The sequence below is a fragment of the Rhipicephalus microplus genome, chromosome 8 (assembly GCF_043290135.1).
Source record: "Rhipicephalus microplus isolate Deutch F79 chromosome 8, USDA_Rmic, whole genome shotgun sequence".
Taxonomy (NCBI): domain Eukaryota; kingdom Metazoa; phylum Arthropoda; class Arachnida; order Ixodida; family Ixodidae; genus Rhipicephalus; species Rhipicephalus microplus.
The window spans coordinates 107,079,651-107,098,062 of NC_134707.1; the positions used below are offsets into that span (position 1 = coordinate 107,079,651).

The 18,412-nt window shown below is 44.1% G+C and overlaps 1 protein-coding gene across 2 annotated transcripts in view; it reads right to left on the reverse strand.

The window, feature by feature from the left end:
- Window positions 1–3,229: 3,229 nt before the first annotated feature.
- The window catches only part of LOC119187305 (uncharacterized), a 62,481-nt gene continuing 47,298 nt past the window's right edge, over window positions 3,230–18,412 (reverse strand). For both annotated transcript variants that reach the window (XM_075872455.1, XM_075872456.1), the window contains exons 4-5: window positions 5,768–5,900; window positions 3,230–3,362 (exon numbers count right to left, since the gene is read on the reverse strand). In XM_075872455.1, the coding sequence (XP_075728570.1) occupies window positions 3,270–3,362; window positions 5,768–5,900 (226 nt within the window). In that variant the 3' untranslated portion in view covers window positions 3,230–3,269. The remainder of the gene's footprint in view (window positions 3,363–5,767; window positions 5,901–18,412) is intronic.

Consider the following 18,412-nt stretch of genomic DNA (forward strand, 5'->3'; position numbering starts at 1 on the left):
ACCTGTGGTCCGCTTTTAGTTCACACGCACGCTGTGAATTTTTATTTTTCAGTGCACTGAAGAAAACTTCCTCCGGCGCTACCTTAGAGGTTACGATGCGGGGCTTATACATCTGCGGTTGTCACTGAACGGTTGTGCAGAGTGACCAGTCAGTTTTTCAAATAGTAGAGCGGCTTTGGAATCGGGACGGCTCACTGCTCTCCCATAGTTAAGTACGAAGTACTTGAAATCGTTGACCACTTTTCTCTACACAGAAGTATTTTGCTGGCAGACACTGTCTCAGTCGGCGTTGCGAGGCGAGAGAGGGTGAACGTAAAAGAGGAGAGAAAGGAGAGTGGACACGCAGGCACAGTAAGGATGGTCAGGCCGCACACCGGATTAAGCTCAACCCTGATCTGCTTCGCGTGTAAAAAGAACGATCACAAACCGAATGTTTGCGCATGTTTTCTTCTTAAACTTTACTGGAAATAGCAGCGAGAAGCGTGAATATTCTTGCCCAATTTCACGTGTATTCCTATTTCACGCTTTGCGCGTCGTCGTGCGGACGCCATACTTTGAACGAAACTAATTTTCTACTGAGTTCTAGCTCTAATTGGTCTCATTTATCGTCCCGCGTCTGAGAAAACTTTTCTGCGGCACACTGCAAGTCTCGCGTACGTAAAAACTTAGCAACTCTAAGTACGAATTTACTGTAAGCACGAATTCCTAGAATGGTCAAGTGCTACAGCTTTCATGTGTTTAAATATGGGTGCACGTTGAAGCAGCACTAGGTGTTAAAATTTATGCCGAGACCCTTGCTGTGCCTGAATGCTTTCGTGGCTTTCTCACGTACAACTACCATGGTCAATCACATTGTACAATGTTTACAATATTATAACACAGCAGAACCGAAGTATTGGAATAAGCAAATAAAGTTTGAGGTAGCTTTGTTAATGCTGGCGCGAGGTTGCCTGGACTATGGTATCACCAGTCGTGACTCAACCGCTGCTAACTGGGAACGACGAGGCAAGACAGCTGTCTACATCGGCGTGGCTTTTCTTTTTTCATTTCTAAGGTTTCTTGTATGTAAGAAAATAATTATGTTTGTGGGGGTTTAACGTGTGGAAATATATCCAAAAAGAGAAGTGCGATACAACACTGTGCGTTTAGAAAAAGTTGTTTACGATTTAGAGCACTTGGTACTCTAATATGGGAAAGCGAAATGCCTTCCTGTGGGCCTCACAATTCACGGGATCATTTGTACAAAATTACACCATGAGCAAATTCACGCATAACCAATGGCTAGTCGCATAAAGTGACAGGCGGAAAATTTGCCACTAGTTTGCTGAAAATATGAAGAAGGTGCTCCAGCACTCAGTGATAAAAGGGTCATTTATCGCGCCTATTTTAGTACACCGTTACCACCCTGCTAGTGAGCATTTTTTATTAAGGTAGTTGCATGCCTATGCGGGAATTTATTTACCGAGGAAGAATGATATTACGTCATGCTTCGAGGTGCTAAGTTCCTTATTCGTGTAACCTTAAGGTAAGCCTCTAACATTGATGAAGTTAACCACTCGTGAAAACAGTTTTCATTGAGTTATAGTAACCATGGTGCTAAAGATCAGCTTTTCACAGTGTAGTTGCAGCTATAAAGTCAACACGTTTTTAGTTGTTCTGTGCCTTCCTGCACTACAACTTCTGCTGTTGAACGAACATGCTGAACTCTTTGTAGTGAGGTGTTATGCAGCGTCAATGCGCGAAATTATTTATGTGAGGTCACGAAGTAAAGTGTACATCATACTTTACCAATTATAGGGTTACCATTGCAGCCAGACCTCGACACCCTCATGTTTGGTGATAAGGGTATTATAAAATTGTAAGTACAAGTCTACCGCATCACCATGCACCACAACCGGTATTCTTTTGACGGACATTTACTATGAACTTTCATATAGCATTATCATGTTTTTGACCTCTATGAAACTGATCAGCTAAAACAATGGCACAATGTACTGAAACGTCGAATTCATTTTAAAATAAATACTTTGGAATAGTAAACTCAAGTTGACAATAGTGATTACTTAAGGTTGTTTTTTTTTTTCATTCGCGAACAAATAGTAGGCACCGCCACTCTCCGCTACTGCGTTGTTTCTTCAACCATTTATACCTCAATGACAGCAGTGGTAGTGAGTCCCGAAGCAGTTTATGAGAGTCTGCTTCTGAAATGGAGGGCTAAATGTAAAGAAAGACAAAATTGATGCTTTCGATAACCAGAAAACGAAGAAGAAGAGACATATAAAAGATATGTGAGAATAGTTAGTATTTCAGTGCCGCTGAACAAGAGGCGTTGCGGTGCCAACGGGATGATTGCTGGAGCGCCTTCGCTGGGGCGAACGCCCGCTTTCGGTGCGAGTTTCTCCAGCGGCACTTTGGCTTCGGCTGCGAAGTCTGTGACCACCTGTGGTTCGAGAACAACCACTGGGATGAATGCATTGGGAAACGCATTTGACTGCTTACTACACTGCTCCATGATCATGATCATCTGCGACCCACAATGGGTACTATATGAAATAAACACTCTGGTAAGCCCAAGTCAAACGTGTGTCAAACCTCATTTATAAGCACGAACATGTAACGAATAGCTGTTAAAGGTTTCAGTGCCACGTTGATTTGAGCCCAGTGCTAAACACCGACGCTGCACGTTTGAGCGTTCGCGGGTTACTCATCTATATGGATACTCGGGCGGGGATTTTTTCAAAGATGCTCCATGCGTGAGTCGGACACATACATGCCACTTTTTCTCGTAAACTAGTCAACCCACTTTGAAGCAAACAGCTATTCACTAATTTTATGTGCGTTATGTAGTCATTTTACCATCACACATTCGGCTATAGAACCCACAAATGTGGAGAACCCACTATAGAACCCACAAATGTATAAGCAAAACTTTGCCCAGTGGTAGCCGGTACAAGTTTCGTAGACACATATGCCAGCATTTTTATTACGTAAAGACGCATAGGTGTTGGTATCACCTTTGCGTTTGAGAAGCAGTGAAAGAGACTTAAGGGCAGCCACCCACCTGACAAGGCTATTGACTCAGGCCTGGTTTTGAAGCCGCTTTGCTGGCTGACACACATCAAGACGCGAGAATAATGTTACCTCAATAGCACCACCATCCTTCCTACCCGATCGTATGTAAAGAGCTTATGGTCTGCTTTTTAGCAAGGTGTGCGTAGATTACGCTGAATGTGATACATCATTTCGCGGCCCTTTATTGTTGATAATGGTCAGGTGATGTCGATGACGTAAGCGGGGTTTGTTCGGGGTGTGGAGGTCATGGGGCGTCTCATCGCTTCCACGTAGGAAGGCAGCTCTTCTTGCTGGAACGAAAAAATGAAAAAAAAAACGAAAAGCGTTCTTAAAACCACATCTATGAGGCGGCTACTAATTAATTCGTGCATGACGCGTAATGAAGAAACTATTCGTGAAAGCATTCCTACCTGCAGGTACAGAGCGAGCACGCGTCAGTTGGGACTGACAGATTACCTAGATGTCCTATTTTATCTGTAAGTTCTGTACAATTGGCTACTAGCCTATTCTCTAGGGACGTTCTTGATATATTTTTGTTACTTTTGATGCAGTTCCGATATATATATATATATATATATATATATATATATATATATATATATATATATATATATATATATATATATATATATATATATATATATATATATATATATATATATATATATATATATATTCCAGATTACTGTAATGTAAATGACTTCTGCGAAAACCCACAAGGTGGCGGAAAGGTTATTAAGGGAAAGAAGACAACCACCCGATTGTAACAAGAAGCCACAAGGAAATCCGTACGGATTTCTCAGAAAGAAAAGCCTCTTAGTTGCCGGTAAAGTAGTCCTGGTGCGGAGTTCAAACCCGGGACCAACAGCTATTCGGGGCGTCGGGGCGATCGCTCTGACAATTGAGCTAACCAGGAAGCTAGCACTTGACAGCGCAAGGGTGAATTCATCGACAACTCGAAGCACACGGACACATTCAAAAGCCACAAATGAATAACCAGCTGGTTACCTATAAATATCTATCATGGTATAATATCTACAGTTATCTTGGTGAAATAAGTACTTTGGTACAATGAGTAGTACGAAAAGGCACGTGAGCCAGGTCATTAGGTGATGTCAAGACGCAATGTAATAATGTTTTAGATGGCATCGTCGCCAGCACGATGGCGCATTGATAGCTATTATTTGGCCGTGTTATGTCTAGAAGGTTTCAGAAGAGGGACTGGGGCAGAGGCCTTGTAATTAGTTGGGGACATTAAAGTAATTTGAAAAGTAGTATGTGAGAGTGTGTGCCTTCGCCTGTGCTACTGCTAGTAGTAAAGAGACATTAAGTTATCTATGCCTTCATGCCAATGAGCTAGGGTTCAATCGCTATTGAGTTCAATTTCACAAAGAACGTAACAAGAAACTGATCATTCTACTGATCTAGTTGGAGTGTAGCTAACGGGAGTTAGTGGGCTTGAACTGAAAGAAAAAAGAATAAAGTGGATGTTTTTGTCTGTCTACAATCAGGCCCTTTATTTTGAAGTTAAGAGTGTCACCCCTATATTGACATGCATAGGGCTACAGTCACAAGCCACCGATTACCCCCTGCAAGTCAGCCTTCGCTAGGCACACGCAATCAGCTAAGACCACTGGATACTAGGTAAAAGATTCCACAAGACACTGCTTTCTGCCATGCTGTTAAGCACTGTTCTTACGGCCAACATCTAATATCAAACACAGATATAAGCAAAAATTTTACTCCTTAAGGAGGTAGGGTGGAGTAAACGCTACCCAAAATTTGAATTTGTAAGTTTAAAACCAAGGAGGAGGAAGCAACAAAAAGGGAGAAGGCAGGGGGTTAACCAGAAAGACATCCGGTTGGCTACCCTACACTGGGGGATTAGGGAAGGGGACAAGAAGTTTAAAACCAAAATGTCCACTTAACTCTGAGAATCTTGTGGAAGCCCGTGATTATGAGCGGCCACTGTAAGTGGTTTAAATGCCGCGCCAAATTGGGCCACACGCCCTGGCTAAGTAGTATGCGCCCATAACACTTTCTATTTCCCAAAGAGCGATTTTCTCATAAATTGCTCAATTTCAATATAATTTTTCTCAAAGAGTGTTGAAACAATTTCGATGAAACTTTCTCTTAATGCGCTACAACAAGGTACAATCTGAACTAGAAAAATGCTGTTTTTTTAATGTAGGTGCAGAATATTTCATATCGATACGCCCCCAAGTGGGTTTGAGCATGCAGTTGTTTTAGTTTTTTATACAAATAGTTTTTAAACAATGTCTTATTTTCTAGACCAGATATCACGAACGAGCCTCTAACGTAACACGGCTTAATTTCATTAAGCCGTGTTACCTTAGAGGCGTGTTACATTAGTTTTGGTGGTTGCAGGAAATATATTCATTAAAAAGTATAGTACGTCTTGGAAGGAGAGGTAACCTAGGCATAAAACATCTTGTCACGTGAAATTTTATGTGAATACCAGCAGCCATTTCTAAAGTATTTCGTTAAAAGTGACATATACCATTTACCTTTGCGTACCCTTCAGGACATGCCTAAGTCGCCATAAAAGAAAACAAACACAATTTAACAAGAGGCCTAGGATAGCTGTCATAACAGCAACACACATGCTTGAAGGAAGCAGTCGGAAGCACGGCGGACAAGACTAGCTGCACACTAAGGGAAAAAAAGTCAGCACCTGCTCTCGCAGAATGTCGGTGTAAGTAGGCGGTCTCTCTTGCCGCACTCGAGGCTCAGGCTCGGCCATTGCTGTCGACGATGACGAAGCGAACGCGATGCTTTCTTCGTGATCGGGCTGACTCATGAAAGCCCTGCGTGTGCCAAAGTGTTTGGAAGTGTTAACAGAAACACATACAACAACTGAAGCTCGCAACTGATTACACGAATAATGTTATTTAACAGCGCAACTGTTATTACCAGCCGTCTGTCGTTATTCATGGACACACAGGGTGTATCGATCGAGAATGAGCACGCTCTGTCTTCGCCCTCTTTTTCGTCTTCTGCGTCGCTCCCAGAACGCGTCAGCGTGACTTCTAATAACTCCGAATGGTGAGATAACGAATACAGGAGGTGTGGAAGTTTAGAGAGTGAGAAATAAAAGAAATAGAAGAACCAAAAAAAAGAAAATTCAGATTAGCTGCTCAACACTGAAGTGTCGGCTTTTTTTTACAACATTTAAATACGCTTGCTTTCGCTGGAAATACGTATTGTTAAATTATGGGAGTAACAGTGCCCTGTTGAGTTATAAGGGCAGTTAAATGCGATATGCTGGATGCCAGGTACATCTATCTAAGTGGCTTGCCCCGAACGAATGTCTCATTTTGTAGTGAGGACAGGTCAGGGGGGCACGACAGTGCCTCTTTCTAGATTCGCCGCCGTTTTGCAGCCGATTTAAACGAGTTTTGCGAACACGTGTTGGTTACCAAAACTGTGAACCTGGTGGAATTTTTCGCGCCGGCATGGTACGCTACATGTATGCGCCGCATTAGTACACGACGCTTTGCTAAAAGTTTCAAATACAACCTGTAATGCTTCAACATCGCATCAAGACAAGATTCCTAGACGTCTTCAGCCTCTTTGAATGACAAAGTCACTGTTTTGGGTGATTTTCAATGCATTATTACTGTGCGCACCATGACGAGATCGCTTTATTCTCTCCCATTGTATAGTACCAAGCTCTTAATATCGTCATTTTTTCTAAACACACCCCGCTATTTACGCTACGCAAATAACGAAAGTGAAAATGTATAATAAAACCCATAGATATTTTAATTGATGATGGATATGTGGGGTTTAACGTCCCAAAGCCACCACATGATTTTAAGAGACGCCGTAGTGGAGGGCTCCGAAAATTCCTTCCAGATGGGGTTCTTTAACCTGCACCCAAATCTGAGCACGTGGGCCTACAGCGTTTTCACTTCCATCGATAATGCAGCCGCCACAGCCAGGATTAGATCCCGTGACCTGCGTGCCAGCAGCCGAGTACCTTAGACAATATACCAGGGTGGCGGGGCGCGGTAAACACTTTGCTAGCCAATCTTATCTTATTCAAAGCCTGTATTTTTCATTATTCACATGGTTGTTCAGGGCTCGCCACGTCACTTCATACGTAGAATATTGTATGTAACTCTACCGTTTGTTCTACCCTAGCAAAACAAAATATCAACAAGTAGAAAATGCGACCAGAAGCTCGCACAATACATATAGTATTTATTTAAACAGTGAAAAAATACATTTCACGGATATTGCCACGTAGTATGATATATATAGTACTATTGCTCAGACGCGAAAACCCCAAAACTTTTGTTTTGTCTAACCTCCCTGTCTTTTCTCCTTCCTTCCTTCCTTCCTTCCTTCCTTCCTTCCTTCCTTCCTTCCTTCCTTCCTTCCTTCCTTCCTTCCTTCCTTCCTTTCTTCTTTCCTTCCTCCCTTTCTTCCTTCCTTCCTTTCTTCTTTCCTTCCTTCGTTCTTTTCTTTCGTCCTTTCTTCTTCCTTTCTTTCTTTCTTTCTTCTTTCCTTCCTTCCTTTCTTCCTTCATTCCTTTCTTCCTTCCTTCTTTCCTTCCTTCATTCCTTTCTTCCTTTCTTTCTTTCTTCCTTTCTTCCTTCCTTTCTTACTTAGTTCCTTTCATCGTAAGCTTTCATTCCTGTTGGCCGACTGATATCTCGTATTATATCCCCAGCTGAACTATTCTGTTACGGAACATTTTCGTAACAAATAAAAGAAGCGAGAAAAGCGAGAGTTCTTCTATTCTGAATATCAACCACTCCCCACAACATTGAATGAGCAAATGAAAGAAAACATATTCTGTAAAATAGAACGAAAAAAACGTAACCTACTTCATACATTGAAGTTGGTTTTGCTAACATTAAAAAAAAGTTTCATTCATTCATTCATACAAAGTAAAACTGAGTCGTTTGCTTCTTGCTAGGACCTGAAAATTAGGGTTTCATGACACTCAGAAAAAAAACATCAAGGACGAAAAAAATTTACCCAGTTCCCATTAATGTGTGCTCTGCTGTGTTTACTTACAAAGCGCAAAAAAGGCAGTCCAGGGGGCCCAAGAACTGGCGCAATACAACCACGTTTCCGCCCTGGCTGTGGTGTTGCCTACAGTAGCAGCTGCGAGAGGATGTCGCTCGTAGACATTCTGGTGGCTTATACTCCCTAGGACCATTTAATAAAGTACTTGACTGACTGACTGGCTGGCTGGATGACTGGTTGGCACACGGTCGGTCGGTCGGTCGGTCGGTCGGTCGGTCGGTCAAGGACTTTATGAAATGGTCCTGGGGAGCATAAGCCACCAGAATGTCTACGAGGGACATCCTATCGCAGCTGCTACTGTAGGCAACACCACAGCCAGGGCGGAAACGCGATGGCGTTCTGCCATTTCTTGGGCCATCTGGACTGCCTTCTTTGCGCTATGTAAGCAAACACAGACCGACTGACCAACTGACCGACATGAAAAGGAGCGCTTAAAACATAGATTCTACAAAAGTACATGAATATCCACAAAACATTACCAATGACTGTGAATGCCACTGGGTGGGCAGTGGCGTCAATAAATTCAGCTGTGTTATTAAAGAAATGAATACCCCGAAATGGTATACATGCTTCTTTGTGAATATGTGGGCATTTCACTCTGTTTTATTTCAATTTTTGATTGAAATAAAATTGCCAGCTTGCACGGCAGCAGTGGTAGTTTACATAGGCTGCAAGCGTGTTTCACTTTCACATGCATGCGCACCATAACTTTCCACTTTCTGCTCTCTCTGTATATTTAGCAATTTTTATATTATAGTGTATTTTGCGCTGAGATATGCTGAGGCCACGAGGCACCAAATCGTAAGTTCTCAGATCATGCATGCTATGCTCGGATACAGCACTTCCATCGTGTGCCTTACATTGCCCTTTTCATATGCTATTGACATTGTTCTCGGTGTTACTCACTGTAAGTTGTTGCAACTCCGAGCCCAGCGAGTTTCATTTCGGTAGCGGGCCCCATCGTAGGACACATCGTCCAAGAAGTCAAATGGGGCACTCGCAAGAACGACTACAAGAAGTCAAATGGGGCACTCGCAAGAACGACAAAGATTCCTTTATATGATAAGCAACTGAGAAGTTTACATAGGAGGATCAAATAAGCAAGTAAAAGGCAGCTCGCCGAATGAGTGAAAATATACAAAAGCTTTCCCGCTTACATAGCGCCGCGTTGCCATCCCTGGATGCATGGTCCATAGCCTCAGCCAGTATGACGCTCGATAGTCTCGGTGGTCCACCCGCGAAACAAAACGCAGAATGCATGTAGAGGAGGGTACATTTTAAACGATGCCCAAATATGGTGACCAACCCACAACACCAACGCTTTGCACACGACACCAAGAATTTTAAATGTTTGAACGCCTGCTGATCGGAGTTTCCAAGAACTCTCCCCGCAAGTAGGGCGATGTTCTAAAGGCCGTCATTCGAAACATGTGCGAAACCTTCCTGTCTCTATTTGGCAAGAGCATTTGGTGGCCTGATAAGTTTATTGTCAAACACGCTACCCCAGTTGAAGATACTGTTGAAAGGGGGAAATGAGAAGGGTTGACTAATCCCCCGTCGTTTGCAGCGAGTTACTCCTCAATAACTGCGAATTTCCAGAGCTTTGCTATTCTCGAAAGGTGCAGAGCCGCAACTGGTTTGGTTTTAGCTGCCACCCAAAGCAGAAATACTGCGATGGCTTCAAAAATGGCCTCTTCACCTCCGTACTTGTTCAGAACGCCTTTGTGCCTTGGATGGCGCCGAGGTATCAATGACCTTTCCTTTCGTGCGAGGTTTCGTAGCACCGAACCAGTCCGATGATACCCTTCTTCATGCTTGACAGTGAGGAAATCAGCCCGTTTTAACTGCCCACTCTTGTTTGCGCTGCGTTTAGATCCTCTCGCCGCGTTCACTGCCACCGAAATAGTTTCGATGCTGTTGATGGTCACAACGAAGCGTTCTGTTTGTGCGCGAGTTGGTGGTGGCGTTCGTCCCTCTTGGCGCGTTTTCCAACCTCTCCCTTCGATGGTGTGAAATGTGCTCTGTTGCTCTCAGTGAGGATTACTACAATGTTGTGTAACGAGTACAAGTAAGGACATATATACTTTTGTTGCCTTCATTTTTTGCTGGTTTCAATACAACGGAACGAGCCCTTATAAGCGAAGTGGCTGAGAAAAGCATGCCATTGTAATTTAGTGACGTAAATGGCATGTCGGCCGACCAGCTTCCCGCTTGGTAAGCTTCTCTGAACAGAAAACGGTGTTAGATAGATTGGAAGCAGTTGGTGCTCCGTTTCGCGTCGAGCATTTGAACACAAGCCGAGAACAATAGCATCTATGTGTCCGAGCGTTTCCTGTTGTGTGTCTTGTAAATCCGATAGCATGTTAGCCCCAGATGAGAGGAAGGCAGCGCACTTGTGCTTTCGTGAGAAAAATGAGCTCCAACTCACGAGAGCGCGTCCAATAGCCTCGAACCCTACATCGGCTCATTCACAGTGGCAGATAAATTTAAAGTCACAGTTTTGCCGTAAAAGCGAAACAATGAACGTGATAGCAAGAAATTGGGAGGTCACGCGCATAATTTAAAGCAGATCGAAGCATTCCCTCGTTTCTCAAGCACAAATGATGCACTAAACATACTCACAGGCACGGATGCACGTGAATAAGCGTCTCAGTTCTACTTCGCTGTGTCTAAAAAGCGTGCGCTTTTCGGAAACAGAGGCTGCAATGGTTGCAGTGACATTTGTTTGCCCGGTAAATACAACAGAATTGTTCCAAGTAGAGCCCGAGGCCAGCCAAGAAGTACGATCCTCCCCACGAGATAAGGGCTTGCGAGGGAACGTCCACCTCTAGGCTGGACAAATTACGCGTGGGAAATTAAAGTGCAGCCGCCGTGCGATGTGGCGACGCTAAAGCTCCTATACCTTCGGAAAAGTACAGCATTATTTTGATCTGTGCCGCTTCTTCCTCTCACCAGTGCGAAAGCAAACTGCAAGCTCATGGAGCCCTACAGGGGGTGCCAATATTGAGAGTGAAATAAAAAAGCAATGCGCCGGAGAGGAGGTGGCGAAGAAAGAGCACATGGTGGTACTTGAAAAGTACATCGTTCTTATCAGCACCACTCCTTCCTCCCACCGGCTCGAAAGCCAACTGGAAGCTTGTGACACGTTAATGGGGGCGTCATTGTCGCAAGAGAAAGAAAAAATATGGGCCCCGCATCTGCATGTTAATCTGCAAATGTCGTCGAAAGACGATAGTCTTGCGTGTGGGGAGGAACAAAACATTTATTTGATGTTCTGCGCAGAAAGAAACGATGACTGGTATTCTGGACGATAGTTAGAGCGTGAGAACAAAACGACGACACAGAGAGAAGAAGGACATGAAGGACACTTATCCTTCTTGTCTCTGTGTCGTCGTTTTGTTCTGGCGCAATAACTATCGTCATGCCATACCAAGCTGCCACACTTCTAAGGTATTCTGGAGGCGCTGCGTTATAGTGCCTCGAGCGTGCAGTGGAGGTGAACGAGCGTATCAAGTCACATTAGGCGTGATACGTGAGCGCCATCTGGCAGTTTTCTTAGAAAACGAAGCGCGTGGCTCTGAGATGGGTGTGCGTGCCCGGCTCAGAGGTGATAAGGTGTAGAACGCAATGCGACGGGTAGGTGCCACCACTGTGTCGTCTTAGCAAAGCATTGAAAACCCTCACTTTTTCGGGCAAGCGTTGCATGGCCAGAGCAGCGGGATAAACGCTACAATCCTCAGAATTACTTATGTATGCATTTTCTAGTAAAAGACGCACATGCGGAGTATATACGTGTTTTTATGTTGCCTCAGATATGCGCAATAATTGCTTTTTAATTGACGATCTCACAAGTATGAATACTGAATCTTGAGCAACATTGGTGGGCGCTGCGGATGGGGTCGGCCGTTTCAAGTACCCGGTGCCGTTATGAGCGGACAAACAGACAAATGTACAGACATATAGTCCAAAATTTTTGCGACGAAGGTCTCCAAGAAAGAGTATCATCTTTAAAAAGCAACATGCCGTAGAAGAGGCGGTGAGGGGGAAAGCAGATGGTGGTACTTTTACGAAGTATTAGCGACGGGCGCTCATTGCGTCATCTTGATGGTGATTTGAAAACATGATAATTCTCTCCGACATGCCCGTGAGTAGCGGTAGATAGTAGATATAAATAGCTTGCCATGTGAAGAGTGAAGCAAGTGCTGTTTGGTGGCTCAGTGGTTAACGCCTCGCACTCACGATTGAGAGGCCCAAGCTTGAGAGCACTAACGATTGAGAGAACTCAAGCCAGAATTCGTTGTTTTTTTTTCCTCTTGCTTTTTCATATATATAGATACGTATACATATACGGTGAGTGACGCCAACGTTGACGCTAACGCTGACGCTGACGGCAAAAGCCAGCCGATAGTGTACATATAATTGCCAACGCAATAAAAGGCAGCTTGTTTTCGCTAGCTGCCGACACCGCGCTTTGATATATCGTTGATACAAAACGCAGTTCACAGCATGTCACGGGGCACTGGCGGTAATACGAGCTCGCATCGGCTGGCACTGCCACAACCAAAAAGCTAGCAAGCTATGCAGCTACAGAGATATCGGCTGTGAAATAGCCTGTCGTGATGCGCAGGCCGGTCACATATAGGTGGCGTTCGCTGAGCATTTCCCAACGCATCCTTCACTTTTCTTGTGCATTTTCTTTTCGTGTAATTATTGCTAGCAGGCGATGGCACGCGATCGTGTGCCGTTTCACAAAAACTATCACGCTGGAGTGCTAACATACAACAGAAGAGCACCCTTCTTTCCCCTCTTTGGGAAAGAAGGGCGCTCTTCGACAGTTGACTTGAAAGAAATAGCTGGTTTCGGCACTGCGAGTTGTGATGAGAGCACAATACATCAAAGCTCCTAGAACTTCGTAAAGTAGCAGCACTCTCCTCCTCCACTCTCTTTTTTCCAAGCCTCTTCTCCTTCGCACCTCCTTTCGAAACGTGGCACCACCTCGATAGTTCCTGCGTCGCAGACGCCCTTTCGCGACGAGAGCGCTTGCTTGGCAGGCAGCGCGCTGAAAGCGGTCGCGCCAACCGTCCAACTTGTCCTACAATTACCTTAACGAGTGTAACGTTGGTGCGTTGTTCCATGACAGCTCTGTTTAGTGCCACGCGCAACGCCCTCGTGTGATCATGCCTTCATCGAGTCACTCGGCATCGCAGTGACCAAATGTTGATTTTGTGCGCATCACCCCTTGGTGAGTATGTTCTTAAACGTAAGATTGTGATCGTTAGTGAAAACACCAGTTTTTTCTTGACCCATCGTTTAGCGCGTCTCCGTGTAAGTTTTCCACTGTAAATGACATCACTCATAGGTACGTGCGTGGCTGCTGCAGCTTACCTTTTTATAAGCTGGCGCGATAGCACCCGATGGAAGAGTGCGACTGTCTTTCCTTACTCGGCGTTTATGCGGTGCAAGCTTCGCCGTATATAGAGTATGCAATATGTGCAGAGAGCATTCGCGGTAACTTTCACGCAGTGGAAGGAACAACTGGCGTTGACGCTATGGCCACGAGATGGCGATGTCTCCGACGGCCCATTTCGGCGTTTGGTAAAGCATCTAAGGTCTTAATAATGCGTGAGAAGACGCACATCATTTAGAGTTGACAAATTCGAACAGATGTGGTTGTTTCGTAAAGTGCTTAGACGCATCACTTATATGTAGGAAATGTGCCTTGTGAACGTATTTCACATACGAAAAACGTCACTGAAAGAATAAGCTAGCATATCAATGACCAGGCGTGCCACTATACGGCATTACTTCGCGGGAGCTCCACTCGTAGATGTAAACCTTCACACAAAATAACAAGCAAACTATCACGTGACATAAGACGTATGTGAGGTTTCCAAACAATGCACGCAACCAGTGACTCGAAGGCATGCACGCTTTGCATAGCTGCTTTCACATCGCGACTCTCCCGGCTGATCGGTCAACGTAAAATAGCCACAGAAAGCAATTTGCTCTGAAATACAAGAGCACGCAACAAGAACTAATGGAGAGTAGCAATTTTATTGTGTCTTGCTGCACTCCAGTCTTGTTTATTCAAAAAAGCAGCACAGAATCTCTGAAGTTTCACAATCACACTTTCGATCGTCTTCTTGCGCGCATGCTAAGCCCTCAAACGAATACTGCGAACTAAAACTAGTCGTCGCATAACGAGAAGCAGAAGACGTAAGCAGGTATTGTTGACGAAAAAAAAGCTCTTGCAGAAGCGTTAATGAAACATGAGTGAAAGATTACGACGTCCTGCACAATTAAGTGCGACTTGTCTACGATGTTAGAGCAGATAATAAATTGAGCAAATATCGAACCATATTCATAGAGAGAGACGAGCAACTTCGCAGAGTAGATCCGAAAATATCGGCCTGAAGTTCTCACTTCCGATTCTATGCAACCATGTCGTTTCTCGCAACTCGTTGCGCTTAACGGATGGTATCATAAAGAGCTTTTCGGCCGTCACTAAATTTGTTCTGCTATCCAAAGGTGCAACACTCACTCATGGCAACGAGCAGCGACATCATCCTTGGGTAAAAAGTATTTCACGGCACAGCGCGCACGCTAGGACAAGTTCTCAACCGTCAAATTGCCAAACGTGGTCGGTAAGATTGCCGACCACGGACGACACGCGCCCGCCACCGGCTGACACCATCTACCTTTCTGTGGCAGATCTGCATGCGCGGAAGCTGATTTTGAACTTCTGCGTGGACGCACCGATGCATCAACAGCTGCGCGTGTTCGTGACGTCTGTGACGGAGACTGAAAAGCACCCACTGCAGCATTTCTTCGACAGTGGGCATGGTGAAACGAGATTTGATTGATTTGATTGATTGATATGTGGGGTTTAACGTCCCAAAACCACCATTTGATTATGAGAGACGCCGTAGTGGAGGGCTCCGGAAATTTCGACCACCTAGGGTTCTTTAACGTGCACCCAAATCTGAGCACACGGGCCTACAACATTTCCGCCTCCATCGGAAATGCAGCCGCCGCAGCTGCAATTCGAACTCGCGCCTTGCGGGTCAGCAGCCGAGTACCTTAGCCACTAGACCACCGCGGCAGGGCATGATGAAACGAGAGCGACCATGTTGCTGACCATGAAGTTCTTCGCTGTACAGATTAGCCACTCTGTTTCCAACATAGAAACTAGAGACGAAGTGATGTTATTAGTGTTGCCATGCCCAAGCACCTGTTTAATTATTGCACATGATTGCTTTTGCGCATGCAAAATGTTACTTTGTGGGGACGTAGAGACAAACCCAGGTCCTGCAAACGCTGATTTATTACACAGCCTTCTTCAGGGACAAGCAGGTATGAAGGCTGAAATGCTGTTGTCAAAATTGATGGAATGAACAAGTGATGCGTGACTTGGACTTGCGATTTCGAGCAACTGAAGACAAACTACAGAACTTTAAAGATAAATCACTGGAAGCTACCACTCTTTAATCTACTGCAGCTTCGCTTAAACCTATGCTGTCATGACAGAATTCCAAAATAACTGATCTTGAAGACCGAAGCCGTTGGGCAAACCAAGTCATCCATGGTGTTCTCAAAAACACGAATGCAAATGATACCTTCCTTCGAACTGCTGTTGTTGTGACCAATATTTTCGAGCCAAAATTGAGAGTTAACTGCAAGTCAATTGCCCGCGTTCACCGTCTTGGCCACCAAGGTAGTCGTAGTCCCGTCATTGCGTATCTTCAAGATTAACAAGAGAAACAGGAAGTCTTAAAGAATTCAAATAAACTGAAGGGCTCCAGTATTTATGTACAAAATGAATATAGTCAGTGCACGCTGCGCAAGCGCCGCCTGCTCTGGGAAAGTGCAAAAGCTAAACGTGACAGTAGGAAATGGGTGACTCTTTTTCATCACAACATTAATATTGACGGCAAACTTTTTGACTAGAATGAAACACATGATGAACGTGTAGCTGGAATGAAGCTACACGCTCCAAGCTACAGGCTCTGATTGACCCTCTCGGAAGTCTGCTTCCAAAAATTAGAGTGCTGAACGTAAACGCTCAAAGCTTGTCCAATAAAGTACACGAGCTTGAGTACCTTCTCATCTTTTACGACCCTCACATTACAATAATCAAAGAAACCTGGCTGCACGAAGGTATAAAGGATTAAGTACTCATTCCTCCTACATATCAAATTTTCAGACGTGATCGGCCAACGAGAGATAGTGGTGTAGCAATAGTTCTCAAAGATGGCATTATTGCCCAGCCCCTACAACAAATTCATGAGCACGAAAGTTCATTCCTTAAAGTCCGCTGTGGGTCGATTACTTCACAGTGTGTGCAGTCTACAGGCCACCCTCTTCGACACACGATTATCTGACTAAGCTGCATGACCACATGTGAGAGTTCAAAAATGATCATTTGATTCTTGCCGGCAATTTTAACTTGCCGACTGTTGACTGACGCATTCCCGGCTACGGCGCTGATGAAAACACGTTGAACCCTCGCCGACATTACCCTGATTTGTGACCTTCTACCGGTTGTTAATGAGTGCACAAGAGAAGCTGGAAACGCCCGTTCTATTCTCGACCTAAAATTTCTGAATTCCCATGTACTCAAATACACAATTTCGATTGAAGATGGCATCTACGACCACAAAGCAGCGTTTTTATCCCTTAGTATTGGCTGAAAAAAGTACACAGGCAGGAGACAAGACATCTCAATAGGAATTACTCGAAGGCGGATGACCAAGCTATTTTGGATTATATGTGGTTCTTATGCAATAATCTTTCAGATATTGTGTCGACCACTTGGCATCAAACAAAAACTGCTATAAAATACTGCATTGATAAATTTGTGCCAATCAAACGTGTTAGGAAGAACAGAAATAACCCATGGATCATGAGCGACATCATACATTTGCACCGCAAGCTAAAATGTGCTAAAAGAATAATAAAGAAACACTGCAGACTTATCTCGTTGATAGCCCAGCTTGCAACTCGGCTAAGCGAAGCTAGGGCGAGGCACTTCAACCATTTGCTTCCTAACTTTTTGAAAACTAACCCGGACATATTATGGCGGTACTTGAGTGATACGAACAAATCGCCAACTGAGATACCAGTATACGGGTGTATTGTTAACGATCCCACCAAAATTGCAACCCAATTCAATCATTATTTTCACTCTGTCTTCACAGATGAAGATGATGCTGACACAAATAATAGTTCTTTTTCTACTATAGCTCCCGATTTCATAACTGTCAAAGGTGTTCTTTCATGGTTACTTAATGTTAATACAAGATCGTCTCATGGTTCAGATGGTATAACAAACGTATTTTTGTACCGTTACGCTGAACCTATCGCGCATGTTTTCACTTATATTTTTCGCCTTTCTTTTCATGATTCTAATCTTCCGATGACTGGTATACGGTGTGTGTTATTCCTGTTTTTAAGAAAGGTGATCACCTGAATGTTGAAAACTACCGCCCTATATCATTGACTTCTGGTCCATGTAAACATTTTGAGCACATCATCACGCACTACATAACGTAATTTCTTGAAGAAAACAATATTCTGACGCTTTTTCAGCATGGTTTCAGGATTGGCCTCTCGGCTACCACCCAACTCGTCACCATTATTTATGACTTCGCAATAGCACTTGAAAAGGGCGACCAGATAGACGCCATATTCTTATACTTTAGAAAAGCGTTCGACTGTGCCTGTCACGGTAAACTACTCTCGAAACTTTCATATATTTGCCTAGCTATTAACATAATTTAGAGGATTCGCTCTTTCCTCACCAGCCGGAAGTACTTTGTTCAAATCGAAGGCTGCAGCTCTGGGAATTTGCCTGTAACCTCGGGAGTTCCCCAGGGCAGCGTCCTAGGCCCTGCCTCATTTTTTATCTTTATCAATGTAATTGTTTCATCAGTTGATACCTCTGCCGTAAACCTAAAATTTTTGTAGATGATTGCATTCTTTACAAGCCAAATAAAAGTGACAGGAACCAAGAGTCCTTGCAGAACATTATTGACACCATGCTATATAAAGTTTGTAGATGATTGCATTCTTTTCAACACGGCTTCCGCCAGGGCATGTCTACTGTAACACAACTCATTGGAATGGTCCATGACGCCTCATTAAGCATCGATCACCAAAAACAAATTGATCTTATTCTGTTAAATTTCTTGAAAGCATTTGATCGGGTGTCGCACGGCAAACTCATCTTGAAACTCCAACCTTTTCTAGGCAAAGGTCGAATTCTTGACTGAATTACTAG